Raw genomic sequence first — 20545 nt, 5'->3', positions numbered from 1 at the left:
TGGCAAGCCCAGGCTGGAGCAGGTTCCTGGGAGGGACTTGCAGACCTGTGGAGAGAGGAGCCCACGCTGGAGCAGGTTTGTTGACAGGGACTGTGACCCTGTGGGGGACCCATGCTGGAGCAGACTGTTCCTGAGGGACTGAAGGGGAAGGTACCCACTCTGGAGCAGTTCATAGAGAACTGTATCCCATGGGAAAGACTCACACTGGAGAAATCTGTGTCTCCTGTGACAGGGACCCCATGCTGGAGCAGGAGAAGGACTCTTCTCCCTGAGCAGCAGCAGAAGCAATCTGTGATGAGCTGCCCATAAGCCCCGTTCCCAGTCTCACTACACCACTGACTGGGGAGGAGGTACAGCCCAATAATGAGGATGAGGGGGGTGGGGGAAGATGTTTTAAAGATTTGTGTTACTTCTCATTGTATCACTCTGACTTTTGTTGGTAGTAAATTCAACTAATTTCTATAAGTCAATTCCATTTTGCCCATGACAGACACTGCTGAGTGATCTCTCCCTGCTCTTATATCAAGCCACAAGCTTTTCTGTATATTTTCTCTCCCCTGCCCAGCTGAGGAGGGCAGTGACAGAGCAGCTTTGGTGGGCACCTGGCATCCAGGCTGGGTCAGTGCAAAACTTATTAAGATTAGTTTCACTACTCCATCTCTGAGCTAAGGAGAGAGAATGCCTTGGTGTTCCTAGTCTCACTGACTTAACACAATCTTCCTGGTGTTTCCTTAGTGGTTAACTGACTGTTCGTGGTAGCAGTAGGGGATGAGGCAATGGTGCCTTTCCTGTGTTGCCATATCACCTCAGTCACAGGAGATGGTGATGGTACAAAACCAGTGACATCAACCTAGATCCCATCTTCTGTGTTTATGCAAAATGTTTTATAACAAAAAACTCTATGGTTATAAGAAAATGAGATCAGTAGATGACACTGAGGAACTAATCACTTAGACTTTCTTCATTATCTTTATTAATGTACATTCTTCTTGGCTATCTGAAGAGTTTTGGTTATCCAGTGAAAGGGTGTAGTATTATGAGGAAAATCTCATTCACAGGATCAATTGAGAGAGTTTCAGAAAAGGCTTTGTAGGCAGTAGGAGGAACAGGAGAGGATACTGTAACGAAAAGCCAGCAGAAATGTGTCTTGTTCCAATGAAAATGGGAAACACTGAAAAGAGAATGGGTCACTGTGGGCTACTTAAACAAGTAAAACTAAAATATGAACTGTGGTAGAAACAGAAAACTGGAGGGTCACCAAAACAGGGTTTTATATTCCGAGTTTAGTACACAGGAGAGAAACAGGGACAGCATGAGGATACACTGAAACAGCTGCCAAGAGGTTAAAAATAATAGAAAAAGACTGTGTTATAAGTCTTGAAGGCACAATAACACAAAATTACTTGACCAAGAAAATATTAATTGTAATTAATTTGTAATAAGGAGATAAATTTTGAGACCAGTTCTTATTCTCCCTAAGACTAATTGGACTTTTGCCATGAAGCTTATTAGGAAGGAGATTAAACTTTAAATAATGGCTTGCTTAAGAAATCATTGATGTAATTATGAACTGCTGGGGAAAAGTAACTAAGAAATGCATAATAAAATATCATCACTTGAACGAATGCATCTGAGGTGTCTCTTTAGATATTTAAAGAACTGATGGAACAGCTAGTTGCTAAAAAAACCCACAGAGAATTGAGGAAGTATCAGGAGACTAATAAAGTGTCAGCGTGCCAGAAGTCTTTAAAAACTGAATTAAGACTAACTATGGAAACTATTGTCCTATGGGCATGGCTCCAAATGGAAACAAATACTATAAATAGTGAAGCTGAAGGGGGCAATATATTTACATGGAGGTGAACAGTGTAATGAGACCCTGATACAGCCCAGGTGTACTGCAGCAAACCAAGCCAAGCCAACTGGAATGTTTATCCTCCACATCTTTTATGATGGAGCCAGAAGATTAACAGAGGACAGAACAGCATCAAGACTTTATAAAGACATTTGATGCTGTGCCACATAATATCTTAAGGAAATTACTGAAACTAATCAGCTGGGGCTAAAATTCACTTAAAGGTATCAAAACTGGCCACTGAACTGTAGACAGAAACTAAATCTGAATAGCAGTCAGAATTGTCAAGGATAAGCAGACAATAGTATCCTTTAAAGGTCAAGATATGGTCCAATATCTGGAGGATAAGGCTCTAATTAAATGTGAAAGTGGTTACAAAAGTTGGAAGACTGATTTACAGCACAGAGGAGAGAGGTTCAGATTGTTCTCTAAGGTTACTCTGGATCTCATAAAGGGAGGCTAAACTTAAAATTAAATTAATAAGTTATAATGCTAAGCATTAACAGCACCTTTTGCCCATTAAGGAACAAATAAATTTTATGAACTACAAATACTTTTTTTGCATATGAAAGAATTTGTCTTTCTTAGATGTTTATTCAGACTGTATAATCAGAAAACTGAAATTCAGAAAGCAGCACCATCAATAGCATTAATAAAATGATAATTTGGTTGATATCTTTCTTGTTCTAAAAGGAATATTCCCTTTAAATTGTTTATATTGCTTAGATTAGGTTGAGATTTGCACACCCAACCGGTACCATCAGAGGGCTCCATACGCTGAAGTTTTCCTTATGAATGGGGATGCTGTGGCAGTAGTGGGTGGTGAGGAATGAAGGTTTGGATATCAGGGCATTTCTGTGATTGTCCTGGGTCAGACCAAGGACTTAGGCAGGATTGTACAGTCCCTTTAGCAGTAGCTGAAAAAGGGTATTTGCAGAAGATGAAGGGCATGACAGGCACACATATCAGTCTTCAGTAACTCTTCCCTGGACTCTATTAGTTTTTTTACGGGTCAGTCACTCTCAGCTCAGTCACTTGTGGTTTTAGTAACTCTAAACAATTCCTTTTGCATGAACTTTTCCAGCCTTCTCTTGAATGAACAAAACTTTCTAGCACTGGCACTGTCCTTTAGTCTTAAAACAGTAACCTTCATTGCAGGAAGACCATGTCCTTTTGTTTGCTCTGAAGCTATTGCTGTTAACTGCACCTTCTAACTACTGTATTGGGAGACTTGGCAGATTCAGACTCTGGCTATCCCATTTGTACCACTTGTGCTTTAGTGAATTTCTATTTTATATGCCCTTGGTTGTCTTTTTCATGGACTGATTGTCTTGTTATGCAAGTTGTAGACTAGTTTTGCCTACACTGAAGCCATTTTTCCAGATTCATGAGTAGGTTCCCTGGAACCAGAAATCACAAGATTGCCTTGGAATTGTATCTTTGATGTTTCAAAGTATGCTTTAGGGCCTTGCAAGAGAAGTCTGAATGCATAAACTGAATTCAGTTGCTGCAATGAAGCCTTCTGAACAGGGAAAAGACACTTTGAGATGTATGAGCCACTGCATGCACCTCACCGGAGAGTTCCTAGAAGTAGTGAGGCTTCCCAACATCTCAAACAATGCTGAAGCAGAAAACAGCAGGCAGAGACATTTCCAGGAGATCTGGAGCCTCACTGCTGGATTTGGGTCAGGGTGCCTGGCCATGGGTGCTACCTTTGCAGAAAGAGGGAGAGAGACTCGCTCTAGAGCCAAGAATAAGCACTGCTGCTCTGCCTTGGATTTTCCTAGAGTATAAAAGGGACCTCTGCCATCATCCTCATTGTTTGAGCACTTGAGGAGGTTCTTGCTTTGTTATCTGAGAAAAAACCTAGAGGTTCCTGGTTAGATACTGTACCCAGTGCTCTAAATTGTCATACATCAATGTCAGTCTCAGTAGGATGAGGTGTCACACCACACATTAATTCTACAGAGTCGTGGCTTTCATTTAGGGTCTTCAGTTTTGGGGTGGGTTTTTTGTCTTTCTGTCACTAGTCTGTGGATTTTACTTCAGTTCTATGGTGCTTCAATAATATTTTGAACACAATCTTTTTTCAAGCGTGTACCTTTGCATGCTCGAAACAGTTGACATGTCCATTAAAGACAAAGAATGACTGCAAAATTGCAAAGAATGTATTTCCATGAAACTTCAGGGATTAGCTGCTAAGTTTAGTCAGTGCAGCTTTTAGGACTGACCCTCAGTACTGATTTTCATCCTTATTTTTATCTGTCCTTTAATATTTTGTTCTTTTCCTCAAAAATGACATATTAATAGTAGGAAAAAAAATCCCAAAATGCTGTCTTTAATTCCTCCCTGTTTTTTCTTTCCTGAATACCATGTCTGTAGCCTTTTTGCCTTCTGCTTGCACAGTCCACTGAGCAATAACACAAGTAATTTTTTATTCCCAAGTGGGAAGGCAGAGCTGGAACTCTGAGTCTTGCTGAGGTCTGAGAAAGTGGGTTTATTTTATAACTTGCAGATAAAAACCTGCTACAATGAAATACAAAAGAGTTTTCAAATAGTGAGAATGGGGTTGCCCAGCTCTGTGCTGTGCTCTGCTGCTAATGCTCAGCAGTTTTCCCAAAACAGAGTGCAGCACAGGTAGGGCTGAACTTCGTAATCATGTGAAGGGAGCACGAAAGGAACACACGGGAACCCCTTTTCCCCTTTCTTTTATTGTATGAATGAGGTTGTGCCTTTTAGGAAAGAAGCCACACACCTCTCCAACTGGCTGGCAGCCTCTCTGCCTTTCTGCTGTAGAGTGGTAGCCCTGCAGCAAGATCTTGCTGACCTACCTGGGGCACTGTGAATGCCAGGCTGAGGCAGGAGAGCTGAGATTGTTGAACCTCGCCAGGCAAGAGCTGTGTGTCACAGCTCACATTTCCAGGTGTGTGCCTCACGCTAGAAAATGCTGCTTCGCTCTCCTTGTGTGAGGTTACTGTAATAACAGACATGTTGTTGAATTACAGAAGTTGGTAAGATTCTGTTTATCTAAAGGTTGGAAGTCTGAGAGGTTGCTGTTGTGCTAAATTCTTTGCAAGCTTTTGCAGTTCTAAGCACATGACCCTCTGCTGTCTCTAATGTGCTGCCATTGGCAGACTTTCCATTACATAATGTTGACCCATATTTGTGATATGTGGCATTTTCTGCTAAACACTGTCAGGGATAATCTGTCACAGAATAAACTTTCTGATTATATGCTGAGACTGTCATCCTTTAGCACAAACCTAACTTGTGCCTCAGACAATGATATTCCTTGTTAAGACAAGCAGAGTATAGTTCTCCCAGGTGAAAAAAACACCATGAGAGCATTGTGTGCTCTGGGACTGAAATACCTAGGATTAAATTCATTGCCAAGTGATTGCATGGAGTCATATTTGGGAGGTATTTGAGCTTTAAAAAAATGTTGATCCCTTGCCCAGGTGATGGGAGTGGTGATAGGCTGAAGGAAGCACGCAGCCTGAAGTGTGACTCTGCAAAATACTGTCTCAGGCAGGTCTAGCTTTAGAAAAGCAGAGCTATGTAAAAGGTTTCTCTGCTCTACACTTACACTGAAGTCTGCTGGTATTTGAATAGTTAATCAATCTTTTCTTTAAAAAATTGTAATGGTGTGGAGAAAGAAATAGATAGAGCTCAGACAGGGGTTATTGCTACAAGGTAGCTGAGAAATGAGAGGCCTTTGAGGAATGGGAACACCCTCAAAGCTGTCTGCTTTCAAAGAGCTATGCAAAATCCATCTGTTCTTAAAAACCTTATTTTAGCTGCATAGAATAAGAAGTAGAGGAGAGAAAGGTGTACAAAATAGAGGCAGAGAGAATAAATTGGGAATTCTCTCAGTATTCAAGAACAGTGTCTGTTTCAAATGGACTTTATATAATGTTATAGCAAAGAAGTAACAAGATTGTGTGAGCTGCTGAAGTGTCTGCCACATTGTGGAAGGGAATGGATGTGGAACATAAGGCTGAGAGACTAAATACACCATCTTCAGGGAAAGAAATTTTCCAGCCTTACGTAGGAGATGCCTGTGTGCTAAGAACAGTTGCAATATCAAGGAGAAAGGTTTTGATTCAGCTCAGAGAATTAATGCTTGTCAGAGACAAAATTAAAACCTGATGAATGCAGTCTCACCCACTTTAATTTCTTCCCTTTCTGATTCTATATTTGTCCTCATTCTGTCTGTGCATTCATTCATATATTCCTCTCCCTTCCCACCTCCCCATTGACTCACACTCTCCCTTCCTGTTATTACTTCCTTTTCATTTTCTCTTCCTTTAGGTTCCCTTCCCACTCATTCCATTTCTCCTCTGCCTGACCCCTCTGCACACGTTTTCCATCATGATGAAAAACATCAGAGAAATAAAGAGAAGAGAGGAAAAAAAAATTAACAAGAAAGAATGGCAGGGGGGGATGTGTGTGTAAAGAGCACACAGTCCCAGAAGGGTGCTCAGCATTGCTCTTTCTCCCCAGGATGTACTACAGATTTTTGAAGGTGTCAGATGAATCCAAGCACCTAAAACCTATTCCTCCTTTCTAGGCTTCAGCACTTGGCCGTGGGTTCATGAAAGGCAACACCAGAGTTCATTTTCTGAGGTTAGCGTCCCTGGAAACCATCATAAAGAATGGAAGGATCCCAAAGTCCAGTGTTAGTGGAATGATAGACATCTAGCTGTGCATGGGGTTTGCTACTGTGCCAGATCAGTGAGGGAGGACACTGGGGGGGTCTTGGGACTGCAGGAAGAGAAATGGGAGCTTTAGAGACTCTCTGGACTTCCTTTCATGCAATACTGACCAAGAAACATCACAGCCTCAGTCTTGATGGGAGCCTGCATGCAATGAACTGCTGTTTCTCAAAGCAACCAGTGTGGATGTCTCATGATCAATGGCTAAACAGTGTCAATTTTATTTCGGTGAAACAACAAACCTGTGCCAGGAATGCTTGTTGTAGTGTGTGGTAGGAAATGGGCTCAAACCACTTTGTCTAGAAACCAGTGGTCCCATCCCAGCATGCTGAGCTTGATCCAAAGTCAGTCCGTGCCCTGGAGAGAGCAGTGCACTCCTGCAGCCCGAGGCCCAGAGGCTGCTCCTTTGTCCAGCCTGCAGCCCTGTGGTGGGCAGGGGGCTGAGCTGTCACACCTGATGATGGTACAGTGCTACAAAAGTTTAATTTCTTATCCTATTACTTTTTTTTAAATTCTCCTTTTCTGGCCCTGTTCTTGTTCCTGAAGCTGGGAACTGATAAAGAAGTACTTTTCAAAAAAGCTTGATATGAATGGCACCACTACCATGTGGATTATTTCTCCTTCCCACAAAAAGAGCAGGTGTTAAGTGTGCAGTGCAGATAGCCAGAAATGGCTATCAGAAATTCCCATACCCTCTCTTGCAATCAATAACCTTCTGCCAGCTTTTCTAGGTTTATCAATCTTAAACTGGCTAATGTTTCTTTCTGCAAATTCTTGCATAATTAGGAAGGATCAGAGTGGCCAGCAGAGCCCTTCCAGTTGGGTGTGATTAGCACACAGCGGTCGTGGTGGGCTGTGTGCTCAGGGAACAGGAAGTCGCTAACTGTGGCTTGGGGATGGCTTTGCCTTGGGGACTCTGTCGGGTTATGGAATAACCTCGAGACAAACCTCGCCGCGGCAGCGGGCAGCTGAGCTCGAGGCAGGCCGGCTGGAACGCGGACCGGCCGTTCGCAGGGCCCGACCCGGAGGGCTCGAACTGCCCGGGAGGTTCCCGTGGGAGCGCGGCTGCCGTTACATAAGGAGCGGAGGGGGAAGGGACCCGCTTGCGAGGCGGCGGCCGCGGCCCCTTTAAACGCGGATCCCGGGGCGCGCCGGCCGCCCGCCTCGCTGCTGCCCCCTCCCCGGCTCGCTGCGGTGACAAATCCGCTGCTCGCCCGCCTCCTCCGCCGAGCGCTCGCAGCCGAGCCGGGCGGCGCCGGGAAGCGCTGCCGCGCGGCTCTGCACCGGAGCCGGCCAGCCCCAGCCCCAGCCCCCGGCCAAGCCACAGCAGGCAGCGGCGAGGGGCGCGATGGAGGCTCCGCGCCTGGCGCACACCATGAGCAGCCCCACGAGCCCCTGCGAGGAGGTGATCAAGAACCTCAGCCTGGAGGCGATTCAGCTCTGCGATAGGGACGGTAAGCCCGGGCTCGGCGCGGCTAATCCCTGCAGACGTAAGATGCTGCTGCCCTCATGGATGCTAATGCAAATTAATCCGAGCGTCGTATGGTCCTTTGTTATCCCCCATGAATTTGTAGGTGCAAGTGTTCGCCACCCCTCCCGCTGCTGCCGCCACCCTCCTGCCATTGAGAACAAAAGAAGGAGAGAAGCTTGCACCTTGCTGGAGGGAAGGGAGGGAAAACCGCCGCTCCCTAAGCCGTGCCTGGCGTTGCGGTGCGATTACCTCGGGCAAGCCTGATGCACAACCCTGCCCCTGCCAGGAATGGACGCTGGGGCTTGTTCTGGGAGAGGCAGCAACGGGAGCCAGAGCCCGAGCTGCGGAGAGTCCGGAGCTGGGGATAGGGTAGCGGCCCTGGTGGGGTTTCGTTGCCCGCGGTCTCCAAAGTCCTTTGTATTACAGGGCAATTCCCGTGCTTCAGGTAGACGGGCGGATGTGCCGGCTGGCGTGGGCAGGCGGCCAGACTTGTTGCCGGTCCCTCGTGAGAGCCGTGAGGCGGCGAGCTGACCGAGCGTGGTGCTCGCAAGATGGGGCACGGGGGGAGAGCGGGAGGGAGGCGGTTCAGCACCGCGGACAGCACCGCGCCGCCGGGCCCGGCGCTCCGAGCCGCGCTCCCGCCGGGCCCGGCGCCCGCACCGCCGCGGGAGACCGCAGTGCCCCGGGGACGGCGGCTGCCAGTCCGTCCGCACGTCTGCTCCCCGCACGCAGGTGAAGTTTGGGTTCACAGCAGCAGGTGCGGGTATTAAAGGTTGCCTGTGTTGAAGCAAGCAGATAAATGTCAGGTGGTGACGAGGGACAGCCAAAACAAGTGTACGTGCTCGAAGCGACGCTGACGGCTGACTGGGGGAGAAGAGAGACATGTCGTTTGTACCCAGCTGTGACTGGCAAAACTAAACACACTCACTGGCTGTCAAACAATGAACTAGTATTTTTTTCGTACAGTGGCATATCGTTTGTTCTCATGTGCCAGATAATTTCTATCTTGTCGTTTCACATCGAATTCTTAAAAATCACTACTCATTCTTGGATACAAAATGTGCTTTGGGTGTGGAATTTGTGTTACCTATAAATGTACCAAGGAATGGAGATACTGTATCAGTGATTGGTACAATTGCATTAATGAAACTATTTCCTTACGGTGAGTGTATTTTTGGAGCATAACTGTTAAAGCTGATGGCTATAGAGGGAGTCAGGCCAGTTTTCTCTGTTATTTTGTATAAATAGGGATTAAATACTTCACTTTTTTTTTTTGACCTAGGCAGACTCTAACATTTAAGAACCTGCATTTTTGTAAGCTCTTTATTTTTCTTGTAATATTAAAAATATGATAAGCCATTGGAATTATCAGTTATTATTTCATCAGTTTTTTAATCAGTATTATTTTTATAGCTACATTAGAAATTCTTTGATTTTTTTTTTTCCTGTTGGAATTAATATATATGCACTTCCATCCGTTCATGCCTTACTGCCACAGTAAACTGAACTATGTTTTTAGTGGTGGAGATTACACCGGTTTTTTGTTAAAACACTTTTTCACATATTGATATTATTTTTAATAGTAGATATAATTAAAATAGATAAATTATGCAATCTTTGATATCCATGTACCCTAAGTAATTGCAGTGAAGTGGTCCATGTTAATCATGACAAGCTCTATTTGGATCAACATACGATAGAAAAGGGCTGCTTGATTCCTGTGGATAAATGTCATACAGACAAGCAAATGGCAAAATGTAGTATTTTTGTTTCAGTTACTTTTTGGTTAGACTTCCCTGGAAAACAACAACTTTCCTGTAGATGTGGCTTTACAAACTAACCTTCATCAAGCAAGCTGCCATCATGCAGGGCTGTTCCTCAATACATGGCTGAATTTCCAAAGGAGCTGCCTGTATTGGGGATGGCAGGGAGACAACTCAGTGCCTCAGCTGGCACAGGGCTGCTCTTGAGCATACTCTGATATTTCCTACAGGTGGCACTTATGCATCAAACAGCTTGTTTTAATGGAAACACAAAACAAGGAGGCAAAGGTTAAGGCTTTCATCTTTGAGATAAGCATACAAATGTACACGCCATACATTTAGATCCCTGAGTGTGTACATGGGTACATTTGTGTTATAAAGACTTGCAATTTATATTAGGGTATTTTTGTTGAAAAGGGTGATGTTCTTAAGGTGATTGGCATCACTGAGGTTCAACAAAGTCTTGTGATAAATTGCAATGTATTATACATAGTAAATTATAATTATGTTAGATTTTCATATTCTGAAAATGTCCTTGGCGTTTAAGCTGTAGTAACTGTAAAGACAGCCAGTGAAACTATAACATTATACATCCAACTATGACAAATTCTGCAATGCACTTAGTTGGAATTGCAAGCACTGCTGCAGTAGAAACATAAGCAGTAATGGAAAATTTATGTCGATAGCAAAATATTTTTCATGTTTTCTAAGAGGAGAGGATTAATATTGAGATGTTTTATATTCAGCAAATTGGGTTATACCTTCTGTGAAGGTATATACAGGAGCCACAGATCTAGAAATTGGAGTAAGCAACTAATAATATCATGGCAGTTTATCTTTTTCTGGATTTTTTCCTGGTTTCTTTCAGTGTTGTTTTTGCAGGCATTGTTATCTCTCTTAATGAATCAAAGCAATTTAAAAACTTAAAAATATTAAATAAGAGTTAAGAAATGTATGCACTTTGGATTTTTTTAAGATAAAAACTCCTGATAAGATTTGTTTCAAAGTGAATGCAACATTATAAAGCTAGTTACGAGCTATTATCTTCAAAGGCATCTTGCATTATTTGCTCTTGTTCTTTTCCATAGGTCTAACAGCACAGCTCAGTCTGATGTGCAGTCTAACGTGTAGCTCCTCAGAACTCTCTTGAACTCACTCTGTGTACAGGAAAAAGTGCAGAATTTGTTTTTTTTCTTTGCTATATTTGAACATTGTAGAGATACTTCTGTAAACTTAGACCAGGAATGAATGTTTAATCAGCACTGAACATTCTGGTGACCTTTTTATAAAATTTGTATTAGCCTTACCTGGGGATTAAACCTTGAGTAGATAAATGGATGTCTTTTGTGTCCTGAGCATGCCAATGCTATGGAAATATAGCTGATGTCAGAAAACCGTAAGTTTTGGGGAAAACCAAGCTTTTCACAGGCTTGGTAGAACAGTCTTGGATGTCAGCAGCTGAATTTCCCAAGGCTCCTCTGTGGCTGTGCTGTGCTCCCCCTCCAGATGATGCACTGTGGCTGTGGGTCCCACTGGGCGAGAGCTCCCCTGACCTTCGATGGCATAGACAGAGGGAAAGCAGAAGACACCTATCAAAATGACACCTGGCAAAATGCAGAAAGGAGAGGAGCACAGAAACAAACTTGGGGCACACAGACAAGGGAGTCAGGCAAGAAAACTGGCCCTGGAGATGGTAACAGACTAGAGGCAGTGGCTGGTCAGAAGAACAGGAAAGACTTGCAAGATGGGGATTTAGGTTAAATGGGAATTGGACAAAATAACCCAGAATGGGAAAAGAAGATAAAGGAGCAAGGAAGGCAATCTAAGTTCAGGCAGCATGACCAGGGAAGGAAAGGTGGGGGGGGAAAAAAGTGAGGGCATGTTCACCCAGATTAATTTGAAAAATGAGGACGTACAAGACAGGGGTTACTGGGCAGTTTGGACCACAGGGCTCAGGACTTGCTGAGCAGAGAGACTGGGATTGAAAGGACAGCCTTAGGAATGAAGAACAGGACTTTTGAAGTGTGGCTGGAGAAGAAGAAGAAAGAGGGACTGAACAAGTTCAAGGAGCAGGGCAGAGGAGGCCGTGCTTTGGTGTGACTGCCAGAGAAGTGGTAATGTGCATCAGTGCATGACATCTTCCAAAGCCACACACGACCCCAAGAGGACAAATTCTCCTTGTTCATTTGCCAGCAGAGAAGGCTACCATGGAGTACTCAATGGCTGCTGCTCACTTCTGTGAGAGTAGCACTTTAGAAGAAAGGCTTTGAAGAGAACATCAAGCACATTAAGTAATTTTCCTGTGCCTCAGTTTTCCATGTGTAAAATGGAAGCATACGGCTTCCTCCCCTCACAGCAATGTTTTCAAAATAAACTAATGAATGTTTGTTAATCAGACGCTGTAGTAGCCTGGAAAACCCATGAGGTGCATGGAAAAACCCATGATGAAATTCATAAGTTTTTCTTCAGAGAAGAATATTAATAATGTGTAGCAAATAAGTCCTGGGACTACGCACTGAACAAAAGGAACTAGCTGTTACAAGAAAAATAGTTCATTATGTACGCACTATTCATTATGCATGCTGTATGAATCAGAATTTATGTGGAAAAATTAGTACATAATCATGCAGTTAAAGGCTATATCATAATCTAAACAAAGTGTCCAATGTAAGGTTATTCAAGTATGCCTCATTCTGTTATTTTCTAACCATTGATGGCTTGAACTATACAATCTCACTAATGTGCTTTTACAATTTTTTTCTGCCTTCATATATTTGAAGATAGTATTTAGGCATCAGGATCAGAGCTGGAACTGGTGTCTTGGCCAGTTTTGATCAATTTCATCACCTTCCAAAAACTTGGCACCATCACAACTGTTTAGTCTCCCAGGCTTGTATAAAAACATTACATCATATAAGCTGTCATTTCTGGTTTATGTAAACAGCTTGCATCTTTGGCTCCTCGTGTTATTTGAGCATGTCTCATGTTTTCTGATTTATTTCAGGAGTTTATTACCAAGCTGGATTTATTGGAGGATTCAGAAGTATTTTTCTGGAGTTCATTAATTGTGGTTTATATTGCCATATTGTGTACACATTCACCTTTCAAACAGAAGGGATAAAGTGGCATCATCCAATCTGTGGATGCAATTTTCAAATACCCCGTTATGGAGCAGTATCACTGCTATTTCTGAAATGTCATCATATTTGTCTGAGATATGGGGAAAAAAACAAATATCTAGGTAGATTCCCACATGAGGGACAACTGAGAGATCCAAATTTCACAGTAATTCTTAGTGTCCTGAATCTTTGTTATGAAATAGTTTGGTTTTTTTAAAAAACCATGACACTTCTGAGCATAGTTCATATTTTCTGTATCCAGTATGATAGAGAAGTGCTTGTATTTGTGATATTTTGATAGGACACAAAATTTAGAGTTATGCTTATTGTTGGTTTTTTTCTCTCCCTGGCTGCAAATTTGAGATTTAAATTCACTCTCTTCAAATTTCAAACTGTATCACATTTCTAGGGTTTGAGTGGTGGAATGGCCAACTAAGAAATATATCTCTTCTATAAAATTATGTCTAACCTGGCTGAACTTGAACATTGTGGGGTTTTATTTTGAATTTTTTTAAAATCTAATGCATAACTTCAAAAGCTCTCTTGCTGCAAAGAAAAATACTAATTTATATTTTAGCTTTAAATTCTTGCCAGAGACTGATTTCACATATTCCTCATTGTTAGAAGAGAAAAATACTAAATGGAGCCAAGCAACAAGTCTTCATGAATGATCTTTAGCGTTATGGAAGAGAAGAAAACTAAGGATTTGCCTATGTCTTCCACTTCCTGTCTTGGTTTATATAATAAGTAATGATGTCAATAATTAGTAATGATTTGCTGGAAACTGTCTATTCAACATCCTGGTGTCAAGAAATGTAGTAATCCAAATTCTTCCTTTATATTCATGAATTTTTAAGGTTATTATCCTTCCTTCTTCTTTCTCATCTTTTAGAGCTTTATGGTGCCCGAACCTATATAATTGATTATGAGCTATTTTGTTTGGCAATGACCAATTTGTACATTATTAGCTATTTATGTTTTGCCTGCCATTCCATTTCTTCTCCTTTTCATTCAATATTTCTTTACTGCAACTCCACGAGATCCTTTATAAAGCTACTGAAATGCTTGATGTATAATTATACTAGATTCACCTACAGAATCATTGTTCTTTCCCAGTGCTGATATTGCTGGGTTGAAACTCAAACATATAATATAGCTCTTGTAGCTAATTTCTAGTCAATTTTATAGTAAAGCTTTTTAGTTATTGTCTCCTGTGTATGTTCCTTCTTCTGTGTGTTTGTTTCAGATTAGAGATCCCAAATGCATTCTTTTATTTATTCTGTAACAGAATCCACTGTAGCACTTCTTACCTATGCTTGTAGGCCATCTTGTGCTTGCAGCTCCTTCTGTTTAATGTTCTCTGCACAAAAATGTGATCTCTCTTTAGATCATTCACAAAGACACAAAGCCTGGAACCAGCCACAGGCTCTAGGGTAGCCCAGTGGACACATGAGTTCCTTGTTTTTCCATATGTCAGTCTCACCTCTGCCAGCCCTGCAGATCAGTAGCTCTCAGTGAGTATAATGGCAGGAGGAATCATTTAGGGGAGAGAAATTTTAACCCCTCTGTGACATGCACATTCTGTGGACAGAGAGACATAATTCTGTCTCTCAGGAAAAGTACAGAGAGAAGAGAAAATAATCTTTATCTCTGCTCCTTTTTTTCCCCCATGTGGAATGTGGTATGGAGATCATTTACCTGCAGTGATTGCTAGATTGGATTCTGGTGAAGGTTGTTTGGGTTCAATGACCGATGGGATCCAGCTGTGGCTCAGAGCAGAGAGTCACGAGTTTGAGTTAGATCGGTAAGTAAGAACTAAGTATGGAACTAAAGAAAACTCTGCTCCAGGATCACTTTGTGTGATTCCTTCACTCAGGTTTGTTTCACAATGGAACATTCTTTATTTGACCTTTAAATGTTTTCCTTCAGCACAGAAGATTTGCTTAGAATTCATTGTAGCATTTGTAACTAAATCAGTTTTCACAGTGGTGTTTGTAGTTGAATCATTAGTCAGTTTTATTGTTCTCAGAGTGTTCTTGTTTTATTTCTGCTTGAATGAACAAGGTGTTTTGCATGGATGTTTCCAAAAGCAATGATTAGCTGTACTGTTTTCATAACCTAACAAGTGCTCCTTTGAGTCTTGACAGGTGTAGCAGCTGCCAAGAATGGGAAGCCTTAAAACTAGTTTGGTGTTGCTTTTTCATTCCTGCAGAGTGACAGAAAGAATTATCAGGGTTGCACTCTTAGTTTCAAGTGGAGTGGAGTCTGGAGTTTATTTCTTTGGTATTGGAGAAAGACATTCCCAGCTGGCAGCTCTAGGAGAAGCAGTTGAAGGAATTGCTGTATTAAGTTTTGTATATCCAAGCACTCTTGTTAGGAGAATTCTTTGGTTTGCAATGATCTGAAGCATCCCATACATTTCTTTCCTGGACTGTTTCATTGGTTTCAGTAAGACTTGGTGTAAAAACCAATTAGCATTCATAATATGGCATGATTAAGATCTTACAAGTGCTGTATTTTCCTGGTCTTTAGTATGTATCTTATTACTTACAGATAGGATCTCATTTGGAGTTTTTCTCTATAGGTTGTAGTTTGTCTGGATTTAATATGTCTTTTTTATAAGATAGATTTATATACTTGTTTGTATATTTAACCTGTTTTTATAATCTACATTTAACTTCTGGCTAGAAATAACATTTTAAAAAGATTATTCTGAGGGTTTTTTACAGTTCACTTCTATGTGTACTCATAGTTGAAAACATTTGGACTTCAAAATAAGCAGGATAAAAAGATGTTAAAAGGCTCTTTCAGTCTTGGCCAGCTGTAAGTTCTAGTGTACAAGTATCTGTGGAGTGACTCATGCTGTGTTGTTGTTTTTTTTACTGCAACTTATGTAAAGGAAAATTATATGTGGGTTTATATAAAGGAAAGGATAAAATTAAAATCAGGGCGTGCAGCAGATTGTATTTTTTTAATGCTACTAAGGCCCATCTTCCATGTAATGACAATATGTATATACTATGCACTTACACTTTCATTATGAACTTTATGCTAGCAACTTAATATAGATGTTGAGTAGTAAGCATGTGATTTTCAGAGCTGTGTTTCCAATGAACTTCTGGCCTTTACACTTCTAGTGTAATTCCAAGACATATCTCAAATCACAGGAACTGAAAATCCCCTCAGGCTGCTGACTGATTCCAGTAGATCACAGGGAATTTATGTCCCTCTTGTATGGAACGTACTGGAATTTTAGGCAGTGTTACCTGTGCTGTAATGACATGGCTATCACCTTATTCCTCATGAAAGGACAGGTTTGGGCAGTAAGACTTCTCATGGCATTTACTGTAATTTTCTCTTTTCTGCCCTTGTATAGAGGTTGCTTTCTTTCCCCATAGATGGAGGCACCTGAAACTCCAGTACAATTCTGTTTCCTCTGTCTGTGAACAGCTCTGTGCCATGCTTTGGAACCCTGATACAATGGATACGTCACTTCTGTATTTCTCTTTGTCACTGTTGGTAGGTAGCATGGAGTTCTTAAATCAAATTGATATCCAGGGATCTGAGTAGAGCAGCTTTTCTAGAGCATGAGAGTTTAATTTCAGGTCTTGTGACACATCAGGTAGCCAGGTGGCCCAGCATGACTTGCATGGTAGGAACATATCTATTACTTTGTGCTTTCTCATAACTGGAAAAGTGCAAGAAAGACAGAACCACAATCTCCATGTATAGTGATTCTCTTTTTCTATTTTTGTGTATTCTATAATGCTCAGCTGGTTTCTGTGCTGCTTCCTTGAGCAGACCATCAGGGAGCCCACTAGGCTGCCTGGTGGGGGTGTCAGCCCTAGTGCAAGCATGTAGTGCTGGAGATGGAAGCCAGAGAGGGAAATGAAATCCTTCAGTGTATCTCAGTATGCTTATTAGATTAGCTCATATACTAGGGAGTGGGAACTGGAAAGCATTCCTTGAGATGCTTTTAAATGCTCTAAATCCAAAAGATGAAAAACTAATCTAAATATAAATTCTTTTTTAAGTACCATACCCAAGAGGACTTGTTTGGCATTGTGAGTTTGTAGAAGGTTGTGCAGCTATTCCTCTATAGCTAATCAATTTTTGTCTTGTCATGATCATGATTGGTGCCATTGTTGCAGTCCAATGCCTGTTGATAGCCTGCATAATTAGACTACAGAAAAATTTGTAATGGGAACTCTTGTAAGTATCCAACTGAGATGTGCTTTTTTTAAAGAGCAATTTGAGAGTTATTGAGGACCATGGATTTGAATCTGATGTTTTTAGAACTGTTGTAGGTTTCTTTTAACTTAATTGCATCAAAACTTCACTTTGAGTTTTCTCCTCTTCACTAGGCAATTTTCATTAGCTAACCTACAGGAGAGATCTGTCCCAAATGCCATCAGGACAGGAAGCTGATGAGCTGCAGCTGAGCCTTTTAATAAATATGCATGGTCAGTGCATACTCACTATGTCTGAGTGAGGGGTTAATTCCAATGTGGTGAAGACTCTGTTGAAAGATTTCTTTTGGCTACAATATTCATAACTGTGTCATCTTTATATTCTAGTAAGAGTGAAAAGCTTGAGCCTTCGTCTTGATAAGGAGTGTTCAGCTGTATCCTCTAATTTCTGCATGCTGCCCTGCCTTAAAGAAACTGGCAGCAGCCTAGGTTATCTGCGAGCTCTCTGCTCTTGTCACGAGGTTCAAAAGTTAGGAGCAGTCAACCAGTGGCAGACCTACATCTAAAGGCCTTGACAATGTTTAGTTTCCCTAGGGAACCAGCTAAAAATGAAACAGAACAACTCCTGCCAAACTAAAAGGACTCTCAAACCCCCTATATCCTTTATTTGTCAGGGCCTGAGAGAAAGTCTGAAACAGGCATACAATTCTGAAACGTGCATACAATTTAAATGTAAAATAGAACAGTACAAGATACAAAGTAGAATTTCCTGAGCTATTATGAATATGTAATGCATTTAAAATCACAGCTAAAAAGCACAAACTGGTGTAAACCAGAGCCAAATCCCATTCCTTACAAGAGATGTGTGTGAAAAGCACACAGCAATTGCCAGTGCGCTGAAGTAAAGAAATGCTCATTCATGCTGCAGACTGCCAGGGTATCCAGAGAGTTACAAAAGCCCACTCATGCTGAGCACCCTACTTTCTCAAGGAAAATGCTTAGCAAAACTATGTTCCCCAGCCTTGAGTTCTCTGCTGCCCTTCAAGTGATGAGTTTTGCCTTTCTGTCTGTGCTTCCCTTTACTGAAAGGAAGTGGATTTAAATTAAAAAATCCTTTTGTCATTAAGGCACTTGCAGTTTCAGGGAAGCTGGAAGGTCACATTAAAGCTCATGTGAATGCAAGGCTGCCTCATCTTGCTAGATTTGAACTCACATGACTCAACTTGAAGTAGAGAACACGTTTTTGCTTTAGATGAAGACACAGCTGCAATAAATGGCACAAGTTGTTGCCAGCCAAAGGATGAGGTAAACCGATATGAATGAGGTTCACAGTAAAAAACTAAAATGGAAGTGTTTGTCTCTCTCCTTTGTTTAATGACATGTGGAAGCAGAAATCATGAAAGGCCACTCATTTCTCTAATACACAGTTAATATTAAAAGCAATGGAAAACTAAGGCAAATGCTTTGCCTCAATTACACTGTTAGCTGAAGAGCACTGGAGCAATTAGGCCAGTGACCCAGAGCAGTGTAACTTGGATCGGAATCTGGCCCCAAGCAACTCGTCTGGGGTCATACAGTCAGTGCCTTCATCTGAGATCTGTTTTCCTTTGTTGTTAGTCCTGGAGACATAGGCAGTTCCACAGTCTTGGACACAGCTGTACATTTAATTCACCAGAAGAGACAAACTCATGTCATTAAAATCTTTGTATCCCTTCCTGCTCCAAAATCTGCCCCTTTAGGAATCAACAGGGTGGGAGTCTGCTGAAAAATTTTATTCCCAGTTTTCAGCAAAACAACATTACAAAAACACACCACAAAATGGGCCTGACTGCAGTCTGAAGTATGGTCAGATTTCACACTGGTTAGATAATAATAGAGATCTGATAACACAGACTTCTGCTAAATGAATGAAGTGCATACGATAGGTTGATCTGGGAGAGATTTTGTAGTCGTTTCTGACATACTTGCTTTCCAAGCCTGGATTCTGTATAACTGAAGGTATGCATTATACTCAAATTCTAGTTGTATATGAAAAGACTATAAAGTTAATTTTCATTTTTAAATGGCATTTAAATTGAGCAAGATGGTGGCTGAGAGCCTTTTACATCCCTTGTTACCTTCTTTCCCTTTCAGCAACTGAGAAATGCACATTTTAATTAAAATTTGTTTTTCAAATGTATCTTGTAGCCAACACATGCTGAGAAGAGCCACTTACCACCCATGTATTGCAAGCTTGCTTTGCAGAGCAAAATGGGAGTATTTAATTAGGAGTAAATACTGTGGTGGCTTTGTGTTTGTGCCCTGCAATAATGTCCTTTTTGGTTTCAAGAAGACAGAATTGCCCTTGTCTGGTCTGATTGCAGAGTTATGAAGACCAATGGTTTGCCAGTAGGAGAGGGGTTTTTTTGGGCATACTGTAACCTTTCACAGAAGGCCACAGAGAAGCTTGTTTAGCTTTACATGACAAGGTGCAGTAAAAAATGAAGCCATGTTTAGTAAAGGCAGTCTAAGAACCTTAGAGGGAACTGGGTATAAATTGTTTTGCATACAGGAGTCACTCAGCAGACAGGATGAGGAACAAGTTGCTGATGGATGGTGGTGACATTTGCACTCAGTATCAGCTTATCTGGCCAATTCAGTTTGTTTGGTTTTGGTATTCATGGGTCATAAAAGGAGATCCCAGCACTTCCCAGCTCTCCACCCAGGGATTTGGTCAGTCCTTACAGCATGGTAGGATCAAAGGATCTCTACAGATCTCCATAGCTTGGATCCAGGCAAGAGTAGACATGATAGCATGATGGCAGTTTAATCTTCTAGCCTAAGTGGTTTTTCAGTCTTACAATTTTCCTGGTACTTGGTGAAGAAAAATGTAGCTACATGATTATTTCAGTTGCATATTTCCATCTGAAAATTAAAGTCCTCCTTTTTCATATTTTCTCCATTTATTTTTAACACAGTGAAAACTAAATTTTGTGTGAAGCCGTGTGTGTTTAGCTAAGCATATTACTGTGTTAACACTCCTCAACTTACTTGTAATAAAATTGCAAAAAGAAAAGAGGAAAAATTCAATAATAAAGACCCAACCTTGTGGGACACCAAGTGCTTTATAAAGGCATAGAGACCTCTAGTTTTCTTACAAATATTCTTCAAGAAATATTTAGGAGTAGGCATAAGGGGAACTCTATAAAAGGTAATTATATCAACAGAGATTTGCATCTATTTCCATTTCAGTACTCAGTCTAGGGGTTTGGCTGCTATTGACATTCTGAAAATATGGTTTAATTTTGAATGGGTAAGGTATAAATATTAAATTCTTCCAAGATGTCAGGGTATCAAATAACAATTAAATCGTAATGAAAGGATAAGGTCAGCCTTGCCAATTTAGCCATTGATCTGATTTGCAGTTGGGGTTTGTGTTATGCTTTGGGTTTG

At 41.5% G+C, this 20545-nt stretch overlaps 1 protein-coding gene across 2 annotated transcripts in view; it reads left to right on the top strand.

Annotated features, from left to right (window-relative positions):
• Nucleotides 1-20545, top strand: part of PHYHIPL (phytanoyl-CoA 2-hydroxylase interacting protein like) — a 54406-nt gene that overhangs the window by 15714 nt on the left and 18147 nt on the right. Inside the window, exon 1 of one of the 2 annotated variants that reach the window (XM_030275823.4) lies at nt 7710-8024. The exons of the other annotated variant lie outside the window; for it this stretch is intronic. Coding sequence (XP_030131683.1) covers nt 7919-8024 — 106 coding nt within the window. The 5' untranslated portion in view covers nt 7710-7918. Of the gene's footprint in view, nt 1-7709; nt 8025-20545 lie in introns of those variants that run through there. 2 annotated transcript variants of the gene reach the window in all.

Source organism: Taeniopygia guttata, chromosome 6 (assembly GCF_048771995.1).
Source record: "Taeniopygia guttata chromosome 6, bTaeGut7.mat, whole genome shotgun sequence".
NCBI lineage: Eukaryota > Metazoa > Chordata > Aves > Passeriformes > Estrildidae > Taeniopygia > Taeniopygia guttata.
Note: the sequence above shows the minus strand (reverse complement) of the source record. Positions and strands in the feature narration are given on the sequence as shown.